Below are 12,608 nucleotides of genomic sequence, written 5' to 3' on the forward strand. Positions count from 1 at the left end.
TTATTTGTTTTTAGTTCTAAAATAAAGGCAAAATGGGCAGGGTCCTAATTTGGATAACATTCCACATGTACTTTTCTGTATGCAAAACAAAACATTATTATTTCATTGAATGACACATTTGGCTTTCGTGACATTTTTCACTTTAAATCTGTCACAAATGTTGTCCCATCAAGCATTTTTCTTCTTTTCCACTTCATATCAGTTCAAATTTTTTGTTGATGTTTTTTTTATATTTCGTTTTAGTTTTTTTTTTTTTTTGCATGCATCGCAGGAAGTCACAAAACCAGAACGCAAAGAAAAAAAGTTTCAAATAATCCTCCTTTCTGGGAGGCGGTTTTTTTTTTCTTGTCTATTTCCGGCTCATTTTCAATGTATTTTTCACACTAGTGAACATGTGACAGAGTTCTGCGTATGTACAAACATGGATCATATCTTGGGACAGACCAACAATTGCCAATCCACTTTCCTATATAGTTTTTTGTGATTTAGTTTAAACATACTGCAAACAATATGTTTTGTAGACACCACAACCTGATATGCAAAGAGAACACACCATGATTTATTATGGCAACAATCTTTATCTACAGTCACTCACAAGCACTCTCTCACTCACACGCGCATTCAGTCTGGTACTTTACATGGACACTACAGTTCCTTGGCGGTACATGGCTACGTTTGGCCATGTGGTGTTTTTCTTTATAAATAAAGTTATTTGAGCTTCCAAAACTCAGGAAGAAAACCCAAAAACATAAGAAGAAGAAAAAAAAAATACATAATAAATGAAATAAAAGCATTAATACGGTTCAGTCACTGACAATGCGCTATTTTGTTAAGGCTCTCTCAGAGTGGCGGTGTGATGAAGTTGGATCCGCGGAGCTGGAGGAGAGCCATAGAGCTGGTCAGCTGGAGTTTACTAAACTTTCTCTTTTGTTTATTTATATATATATATATATAGATTCTTTTTTGCCTTTTCTGGCAAACAAAACTCTAAGTGTGCTTTATATTACAGTTGAGTAGAAAGTTAGCTGTCTCCAGCCTTGTATGGTAACAGCTCTCTCTCTCTCGTGCCTCTGACACAGGCAGCTGATTCTCCATATCTCGCTCTCTTGCTATTGTTTGTACCTATTTATATATCTATACATCAATAGCAATGTTCATTTTGCCTTTGCTGTCTGTGTTTTGTTCACATATCTGTGTATTTGCTCTGGTTACATATGTTATGATTGATGTATTTACACATAATACTCCTTGTCCTTGTTTTTCTGTTTCTTATGGCTGCCCTTTGAGCTGTGCTGTTTTTCCTTCACCAGGGCCCCATTGCTCTGTGCAGAGTTGCTGATGTAATTCCGCGTCTCATCCACCTGGTAGGACCCCTCATCTCTGTTTCTGTACTTGTACATGGCATACAGGAGGATCAGGATGCACAGGGCAGCGGCTGCCACAATGCCGACGACCATCCCCGTCGTGCTGCTGGACTCCCGGACCACCTCAGAAGCCGCCGGGACTCGTCTGCTTCCCGGCATCGTGGGGTTTGCTGTGGGCACATTACGGAACATGGGGGTTGTTATTATTGGACTCCTGAGCTTGGTGCTGTCTAGCTCGTAGGCAGTGGGCAACAGTAGCAAGACTATATCAGGCTGGGGTTTGAGCTCATGGTTATTCAGTTTGCCAGCTGGCACCATGGGCTCCATCTCAGATGAAGACGTGGAGCGTATCAGCTCAGGGGACAAACTTGTGGTAGAAGTCCTACCAGGTTCGGAGACTTTGTTAGGTCTAAAATCCTTTGATCCCCATTTGGGCGCCTGTGATTTGAAGCCACCATCGAAGAATGATGTGGAAATGCTCTTATCTGTTACCAAGGAGAGGGTGGTGTAAAAATCTTCGTCATCAGTAGGGGGCAGGTTAGAGTCAAAGGTTTCCCCTGAGCCATACCCAGATATCACCAAGGCATCATCACCATCATCATCATCACAACCATCGCTGCCTTGGTCCGACAAGCAAGGTAACCCCGCATCAGGGGTCACAGACAGGGAATCTTTGGTGGTCTCAATTATGGTGAGGAGTGGTCGGAAGGGGGGAGGGGGAGTGATGGAGGGTGCACGTGTAGCTATAGGGGGGATATCTAAAGGGTCTTCTACAAGGACAGGGATTACTAATTCATCTCCTAGAAACAAGAAACAAAACAAAAAAAGACACAAAAGAACACTGTTAATATCAGATCTCAACAGCATCATGTTCAAGCCCTACAGCTACTATTTTGCCTGGTCAAAGAAATCTCAGGGTTCCGTGTTGGCTTATTGGGTGAAAGTGGCAAAGAGTTAGGAAGAAGTCATATATGCGTAAGGGTCTGATGTGTAACAGAGAATCCCTATGTTTTCAGTTTCCATGACAGCTTGTTCATCACTCACAACATCAGGCTTTTAATACTATTATGCTTATTCACTAAATATAAACTATAATCACATGCATTTCCTCAACTGCTGCAAATCTCACGTTTAAAACAAACATTGCCATTCTCACAGATTTCCTGGCATCTGTATTTTATAAGTTCCTTTAAACTGTGATTCCGTTTACTCTGGAATTCAACTGGGTTTTTTTTCCATCTTTTTTTTCTACTGCAAAATACATTAGGCTGCTAGGAATATAGTACATATATTATTGGATTGATATTACCTACACGCCCTAACGCAACAAGTAATAAATACAAATACTGTACTAAGGGTTTTAATTTGACTTCAAAAACACGAGGGGGGGGGGACATTATTCTCCTTAGAACATTTTTGAGTATGGGGCAACCTTAGGTGAAGGGACTTGCAAGGGGATAATTTTTAGGGGGTTCAGTATTAAAATAAAAAAGATTTAAACCTTTCTGTGCATAAGGTCTAAAGGCCTAGGATTTGTTGCTGCAGAGGGTGGCTTATTCATAAACTGTTAGATGACTGGGTTGTTTTTTTTTTTGGTGAGAAATAATATATCTCTCCAAGGCATTGTTTAGCCCTGTTAATAGGCTTTTGCAGAATTACTTCTCACTGCACTGTTAATATCCCATCTGTGTTGTATATAAACAACAGAGCAGAGCATGTAACGATAAAAACAGTCATCTAATGTAACTGGTCGGAAACCCTACAATAACTGCTGCTGGGTCTTAATGCATAGAAATGCAAAGCCCCACTACGTAAAATCCTCAGAGTCAGGAAGGAAGCTGCTAATGGAATTGTGCATTAAATTGACACCAGCCTCCTGGGCAACTAAGCAAATGGGATCGCACTGAGATGATTTGGAATGGCTCAGGCTAATTGGTTGACCTGGTCTACAAATATTCTTTAGTTGTAAATCTGTATCGTGCACAGTGAGAGTCTAATAGAGTAACGCCCAAACTTTTATAATAATATTGATGGCAGGTTTGTTTAAGGGGCCACATTACATTATACAAACAATTATGTTAACACCACAAATAAAATTAGAGTGCAATTTCCTGCTCTCTCATTTTAACAATTAAAGGGACAGGAAACAAAAAAAATATTTCATGATTCAGATAGAGAATGCAATTTTAAACAACTTTCCAATTTATGTCTATTATTAAATTTGCTTCCTTCACTTGTTATCCTTTGCTGAAAGGTTTATCTTGGCAAGCTTAGGAGCATAAAATAACCTAGGTTCTAGCTGCTGATTGGTGGCTGCATATATATATATATATATATATATATATACCGATTTTCATTGGCTCACCCATGTGTTCAGTTAGAAACCAGTAGTGCATTGCTGCTCCTTCAACAAATGATACCAGGACAATGAAACAAGTTAGGTAATAGAAGTAAATTAGAAAGTTGTTTAAAATTGCATTCCCTATCTGAATCATGAAATAAAATGTCCCTTTAATTTGTCGTAGTGGTCTGTAGTTGGACATCTCTGGTCTACAAATATATGTCATATAGTCTACTAACTGCTAATGTTGCATTAACCTCAGAGTACGGAACACAGTTTTAAGAAATCGTGAGACAGATTATCTTAACTAAACAGGATTTTCTGAGGTCTCTGAAGTATATTTTGCTTTCCTATTGAATGCTAGGTTAGATGGAGGTAAGACTTCAGATCACTGTTATAGGCAAACATCTAGTGTGATTTTCTTGACATTTAGAATCATAAAAGCAATAATATAATCAGTTCATACAATAAAGCAAAGCATAAGCACAACATTTAAAAAAAATACCCCCCCAAAATATAAAAACATAAACCAACTTAAAAGAAAGCACTGCAAAAAGAAAGAAATCATATGGTGAATTCACAAGTACAGCAGACAAAGTAATTCAGAAAAAAAGATGGTTTAGAAAAGTAAATAAATACATAAAGAAATAAGTAAATAAAGATCCCCAACTGAAAGACTTAAAAATGGAAACTGAAAATATGTGACAAAAATTTGAAGTATTAGAAAGAGAAAAGTACATTACTGTGCAGTTGACTTACATCCTCAAATTGCCCGCATGATTTTTGGCATGTAAAAAAAAATTTATAAAACAAAGTTGGATAAGAATGTCAAAAAACGGATACATTCTTGTCATTTGATTTTTTGCAAGTTTTTAAAAACACTTTCTTACCAAAAAATGGAAACAGATTTTGTGAAATGACTTGTTTTGTTTTTTTGTTGATTTTTTTCCTTTTTTTTTTTTTTTTAAAGACAAGGGATGACACAATTAAGGTGACAAACACAGAAACTCACAGCACGACAACACAAAGAGAAAAATCCTACACCGTAACATGACCACACACGGGTTATTTTTCTCTGTTGCTGCTTTGCTAAAATTTTTAGAGTTATTGTTACTTATAAAAAAATAAAATAAAAAATAAAAAGAGCAAATAAAATAATCAAGCCCTGCTTGGTTAACATATATTTTTTAGAATTTTGCTTTTTGTTGCAGATTAAAATTTAAAAAAAAATAAAAAAATAGCCAGTTGAATTTTTGCCAATTATACATTTGTAAACTGTTTTTTTTAATCTTGGGTTTTGGCTACCAATTACATTGATTTGATTTACTCTCGTAAGTTGGTCAATTTTGGAGAAACGGGATGAAATAAAGGAAAGAGGTGAGAGAGTGAGCAGTAAGGGTGCTTGGAGAGGTCAGATCTATGAGGACACTAGACATTTGATGAAAATGAGTAGGCTGAGGGTGTGAATCAGTTGCCATATCCATGAAAAGGCGTTACGGAGTGATCTAGCAGCTTTTGAGCTTCTGGCTGTAAGGAAGGGACAGGCAATATACAAAACAAACAAAAACAAAAAAACAAAATGAACATTTGCATGCCCATCTAGAAAAAGAAAAAGCAAAACTCTAAACATTGAAAGTGTTACAAACCCTAAACTGCAACTTGTCCGACATGCATATCTGCTACACCATCACCACCCACCCAAAAGGAGGTAGAGTCACACCAAACCGAAGCAAGAAAAATACCAGGCAGTATTATTATCATCATGAAAAATACCCCCAAAATCTTTTTTTTTTCTTCTACTAAAAAAAAAAAAAATTGATCAAAGTGGAAAAAAAAAAACCGAGAGCTCGGGTTAACATGGATTAGAAAGAAATTAATTGACAACAGAAAGGGGGCTCAGGTTTAAACTTTCATATAAGTCTTTGGAACAATTTTAGCTGCAGGTTAGAGAGAAATGTGTATTGCAAGGAAGGGATCATTAAAAAAAGGGAGTCAGCTCGTCATGGTGAAATCCTTACATGAAGATTGTACTATCTATACGTATGATAAGTTAAATATTGTACTACCTAAAGGGGAAGGATAGGAAACAGGAACGGCTTTATAAATCGATGCAGCTAAAGTTGTTCCTTTTATAGAATGCATTAAAAAATGACAGAGTATACTGCAGATCATTTTAATGCAGGGATGGGCAGAATTTTGGAACCAAGCATCAAATAAAAGGATATAGAATTGGAAAAGAATTACATTGACAAATAGAAATCACACGTAAAAAAAACACTTTATTCCCACAAGGGAGGAGAGGAGCCAGTCCTTTGATGCCAAAACAGGAGGAATGCTTACACAGGTCTTTTAAATGATGCACACACAGACTGCAGTAACGTAGAACCTATTAGTCATTAATGACCAATTACTGGCCCCTTATTGTATTCCATGAAACATGCCAGAAATGTGCAATCCTTCATGAAGCTTGTGGTTTTGTTTGTTTTTTGTTATTGTTGTAACACTGGGGTAATACACAATAGAGTTAAGGCTCCAGGAACAGCATACGAAATGACAACCAATGACAAGTCATTTGTATATTTAAATGGGAGTAATGAATATCCTGAAGATCAGTTTGATTTTGGGAGATTTTACTTGGTTTGGTGAATTGCATTTTCGCATGATATTACAAAATCTGCCCAGCGTTTGACGTCTTAAAGGGCTGTATGTTAGCCCCTAGGCTGTCTGTTTGTGCATGTGAGATAAAACAGAGAAAAACTAAGGAGATTTGTTTCAATAGACAGTGGGTCATTTCCTTGGCTGCAGGATGTCGATGCATGCTTAAAGTTGCACTTAGGGAAAGTAGAAACGAAAAGATAAAAGCCCAGCAAGCAGGGAAGGGAAAGGGCAGCAGATAGGAAAGAGGGTTGGGTTGAGTCAGGAAGCAGTATAAATAAATATATATATATATATATATATATATTTATTTCACCATGCATTTGGGTACTGTACCCCGCACTCCACCATCCCCCCAGCACAACTTGACTTAATCTAACAACAAAAAAGGAACCTGCAAATGTTTAATCCCCTTTAGAAAGTTCACTTCACTTTTCCAATACCCACCACCCAAATATCATGATGGGTCTCCTAGTAGGGTGTAGCACAAGAATGATAAAGGCAGTTAAGGATCTACTTTACTACTTTAGGATTGCATTATATATATATATATATATATATATATATATATATATATATAAATCAATCTCCCTTATTTGTGGTTTTGCTAACCTATTCTATGAAATGTAGACATAGTCATGAAGTAGGATGGATATTTGACTAGTATTTGCAATCAATATAACATGAACAGACACCTGGCAAAGGTCTGTTTCTGCACTGCATCAATATGCTTTACTGAAGGCCAGGTGAGAACTGCTATGCAAACACACATTTAGCCAAGGCTTTTCTCTAATTTAGATTTCCCAAAACATTCTTTTTATTATCTACAAACCCATTATAATTATGGCTAGGAATTAAACCTTTTATCCAAGGTTTAGTTGTGCCCTTGGGGATACCAAAACTAATGCCATGTTCAAAAAAAGTCAGGGTCTGAATGGTTGAAAACCATATAAGGACAGAGTTACATACTGCTTCCATTTATTGAGATTAGACATAGCCATGGGCCATGGAGACTTAGAACATCACAGTTTAAATTAGCGCAGGGGATTGAAATTAAGAGTCAGACCCCTTTTTCTTTTCTGTTTATAAAATATCAAGGTCTATCATTGAAATTAACTATTGAAGGTACTCGTCCCCCCACTATGTAACTATGATGGGGAACGGTAAGTAGGAATGAGGTCTGAGCTCCTTGGCCCAGGGCTGCTTCCACTAGAGATTCCACAATGGGGCAGAATGATGTGAAGATAATTGGCCTGACCTATTCTTTTTAGACAGCTGAGAAGGCTTGTGACTGGACAGTGCGTTAATGCATCTGCACATGCTGAGGTGCCCTTTCTAAAATTTCACGTTACAGCGCACACATCCCTCTAGGGGTCCTCATACCTTGATACCTTAGGAAAGCGTCCTCAAGGGTTTTCTTCTGCAGTTTGGGTCACGTGGTAATTTTTTGTGACTGGACATTATGCACTGTTGCTTTTGCAACATGTCCTAATTTATTGTTTCAGCCATTTTACTGATTGGGAGGGGAATAGCGGAAAGAAAATAACTTGATTTACCGTACGAACATCTGTTACAATTACTCTGAAACTGGAATAGTTCTTTAGTTTTTTTAAAGCCCTGATACCAAAAAAAATGCCACTGCTTAGCAAACAACAACACAATTTCACATATTTCCATGGCTACATACAAAACACACCTGCATATGTGACACATCTTTCCCTCTATTCTCTGTTCTTGGGTAAATATAGGCTTTTCCTAAACAGAATTTTGGCTGGCAGCAGAGAGTGCACATTTAATGGTAACCTCAACAGGTGTAAGTGGGTGGAAAAAACAGATGTTTCTAATTATCCTGTATCTGGGAGCACCAAGGGGTGTAAATGTGACTCTGTGTGCATATTAACATCACTGAGCATACTGTGAGCAGTAATATAGGTACAGAACCTATATGTAAGAAGTATCATGAGTATAGGATCTAACTTGGATGTAATACCTATATGTGAGCAGTGGCATGGTTAGAGTAACCTAAATGTGAGCTATAATATGGCCATATAATTGGCATAAGTGCTACCGAACCTACATTTGAGCAGTCACCTGACTAGATAACCTGTATCAGTAGTAAAATAAAGTATAGATAATACATGGGTGCTGTAGCATATCTTTATGAAATACATGAAAAAAGTAACTTAATTATTTAAGCTACAAGTGTACCACAGCTATAGCACCTAAATGTGAGCAGTAACATGGCCACAGGGCCTATAAAAATTGTTCATATAACCCATAACTGCACTGTGTCATGGCTATAGAACCCACGTGCCAGCAATAACGTCTACAGGGTGTATATGTGAGTAGCGGCTTAACTACAGAATCTAAGCTATGAACCGTGTATATAGAACGTACATCTCTGCAGCAACAGGTGAACTGTGCATAAGGTGTATTGGCTACAGAGCACATGGCAGTGAAACCTATGTGTGACGAGTAGCATTATTGTAGTATCTACATGTGCACAAAACATTACCCACAATAGTGCATTAACAGATAGACATCCTAGTAAGAAAAGAACAATGAATATCACACAATATTAAAGAAGAGGTGCTAAACAGACATGATGCTGGTATTTTGATGGTTCTTCTGAAGCTTTGATTATCAACCAGTTAATGCACAACTGTCAAACCCTCTTTTTGGTTACTATAATTTAAATGTTAGGAATCAAGTTTTGTACTCCATGTCTGTTAGAGGAGTAGCTCCTGAAAACTGGAGGATTGTGCTGTGTGTTTTTAAAGATGATGTTGCCAAATTATGGTGTAACAAGCTACCAATTAGTTTATTAATAGAATTGATTTGGTGTATCCTATAATAGCTGTCTTAACGGTGGTCTGTTCTTGTTCACTTGGTCATAGGTTCTACATGTAAGCAATGACATGACCATAGAACGTGAACGGCAGTATGGCCAAATAATCCACATATGAGCAATAATATGACCATATACTGTACATATGAGCAATAATATGACCATATAATGTACATATGAGCAATAATATGACCATATAATGTACATATGAGCAATGACATGGCCATATACTATACATATGAGCAATAATATGACCATATAATGTACATATGAGCAATAATATGACCATATAATGTACATATGAGCAATACTATGACCATATAATGTACATATGAGCACTAATATGACCATATAATGTACATATGAGCAATAATATGACCATATAATGTACATATGAGCAATAATATGACCACATAATGTATATATGAGCAATAATATGACCATATAATGTACATATGAGCAATGACATGACCATATAATGTACATATGAACAATAATATGACCATATACTGTACATATGAGCAATAATATGACTATATACTGTACATATGAGCAATAATATGACCATATAATGTACATATGAGCAATAATATGACCATATAATGTACATATGAGCAATAATATGACCATATAATGTACATTTGAGCAATAATATGACCATATAATGTACATATGAGCAATAATATGACCATATAATGTACATATGAGCAATAATATGACCATATACTGTACATATGAGCAATAATATGACCATATAATGTACATATGAGCAATAATATGACCATATAATGTACATATGAGCAATGACTTGACCATATAATGTACATATGAGCAATAATATAACCATATAATGTACATATGAGCAATGACATGGACATATACTGTACATATGAGCAATAATATGACCATATAATGTACATATGAGCAATAATATGGCCATATAATGTACATATGAGCAATAATATGACCATATAATGTACATATGAGCAATAATATGACCATATAATGTACATATGAGCAATAATATGACCATATAATGTACATATGAGCAATAATATGGCCATATAATGTACATATAAGCAATAATATGACCATATAATATACATATGAGCAATAATATGACCATATAATGTACATATGAGCAATAATATGACCATATAATGCACATATGAGCAATAATATGACCATATAATGTACATATGAGCAATGACATGGCTACAGCATATATATTGGTGCAGTAACGACCACATTCTTCAGTACAGTAACAAGGACACAAAACATTCATTTGTGCATAACTAAAGAATCTACAACAAAAGTGAGCAATGATAAGTCAATTCCACACACACAGCAGTGCGCTTTACAATAGCTTATAATAATATGGCTACTGAACACATGTATTATGCCTTACAAGCTCTACATGCGAATAGTGATTCCATTTAAACAATATAACTGCACTTAATTCCATAGATAGTGGTCTAAGCACAACCGAACGAGAACCTGATATTTTGGTTAGAATTAGGCGGTGAAATTAGAGAATGTTTAGGAGCTAGTAGCTCATTTCTAGCCCATGCTGATTTAATTTATGTATCCTACTAAATGCTTTAATTTAAAGTTATTGCTTAACCTCACTTCGCACTGGAGAGGCAAGACCCTTAAGGAGGCTCCATAGGACCTCAGGTCCACTAATTAATTGAGACCATTGTACTGATAAAATGGATGGTGTTGCTTAGTAGCCAGAGGCTATGATTAAAAAGCAATTTAGATCTTCAAACTTACATTTGTGGGTGAGGTTTAGATGAGAAACCCACTTTATTTCACTTATTCAGTAACATTGGGAATGAAAACACAAGATGGAGTCTGCATAGGTGCATATATATATATATATATATATATATATATATATATATTCTAATTCTTTAGAAGTCCTTATTTGTGGGGCACAGACTCATCAATGCTGCTGAAAATGTACTCATAATAGTGATGGTACATTAGACCATAATGGCAAAGTGTTCAAATACAGACATCATGGGCATAAATGACCACTCACTCGCCAAGGTCCCACCAGCTCTTCAGTCTAAAACCTCTTGATCAATCAATATATTTCTATGTAAATAAACTTTTTCTTTGACTAATGACTCTTTTTCTGCTCCGTTTATGTAATTTCTCTGAACATTCAAGGCGCTGCTCATGAACACACTAATGCCGCCTACAAATGACCAAGCCTCACCATAGACCAATGAGTAGAGCCCAAAACTGCCTAACTCTGCCCTTGGATAGTCTAACTTGAGTCATTAGATAATGCAAAAAAACAAAATGTTTCCATATACTGTTGATTGACATGGTATAGGTTTAATTGGGTCAACAAGAAGGTTATCTCACAAATTAAAATTTGGGAAGAACTTTGATATTCCAAATAGGAAAAGAAAGCAATAACATATAACCTAATGTGTTAATTCTTTATGATCGCTACAGTTACAGTTCTCAGACATTAAAAAAAAACATCAATGAAGTTCACAGAATATTATTTTCTTAACTGAAAATGAGCGTATTAATTCTGGAGACTGAGAAGCTTAATATAAACAGAAATCACAGCCTTCTTCTATAGTCTGAGAATCTGAGTGATGCCACACGAGAGGATCTAAACCTTTTATGTCAGCATGACTTCTCTTGATGAGTGAGTTCACCTCCCTTCTTTCCCCAAGTTTAATAAAGGAACAGCTCAATTGATAGCGCTGTCTACAAAAACCTTCATGAAATTCTCCTCTTAAAATTTCATGGTAGTGACATTATTTTCACTATAGAACCAACTGGCATTAATGTACCATAGGACTCTGATTTTAATATATAGTACAAATGACTGAAGTCAGTTTGAAGTGATTGGTGTCTGTCAGGTTCAGTTGCAATTCCCGAGAGCTGGCAGCCTGTTGTTATTGAGGAAGTGGAGTATGTCACATGCTGGGTTTTCAAGCACTGCTATGTGCTGATATCCAGGAAATACTGAAACCCCTGAAGATTTGATGCAGATAATTCAAGCGCTAGAATTTTGGCTTACTCCACATTTAGTCCAGAACTGTAAACCTAATTCCCAACAGTCATAACTTCCACTAATCTCTATATCTTTCCATTTGTAACACAAACTTTAATGGACATGAAACCCAAAATGTTTCTTTCATGGTTAAGATAGAGTATATCATTTTAAACAGCTTTCCAATTTACTTAAATTATCAATGTTGCTTCATTCTCTTGATATCCTTTATTGGAGGAGCAAGAGAATTGTGCAAATTAGATAACTTTGGAAAGTTGTTTAGAATTGTATGTGATTGGGTTTCATGTCCCTTTAAGCTGGCACACATTTGAAATCGTTTTGCTATATGATCCTGGTTCTCTGGTAGCTTGTATG

The 12,608-nt window shown here is 36.2% G+C and overlaps 1 protein-coding gene across 1 annotated transcript in view; it reads right to left on the reverse strand.

Moving 5' to 3' along the window:
* Positions 1–1,076: 1,076 nt before the first annotated feature.
* NRXN3 (neurexin 3) overlaps positions 1,077–12,608 on the reverse strand; it is a 1,194,892-nt gene continuing 1,183,360 nt past the window's right edge. Inside the window, exon 19 of the mRNA XM_053697352.1 lies at positions 1,077–2,164. Coding sequence (XP_053553327.1) covers positions 1,233–2,164 — 932 coding nt within the window. The 3' untranslated portion in view covers positions 1,077–1,232. The remainder of the gene's footprint in view (positions 2,165–12,608) is intronic.

Source organism: Bombina bombina, chromosome 1 (genome assembly GCF_027579735.1).
Source record: "Bombina bombina isolate aBomBom1 chromosome 1, aBomBom1.pri, whole genome shotgun sequence".
Classification (NCBI taxonomy): Eukaryota; Metazoa; Chordata; class Amphibia; order Anura; family Bombinatoridae; genus Bombina; species Bombina bombina.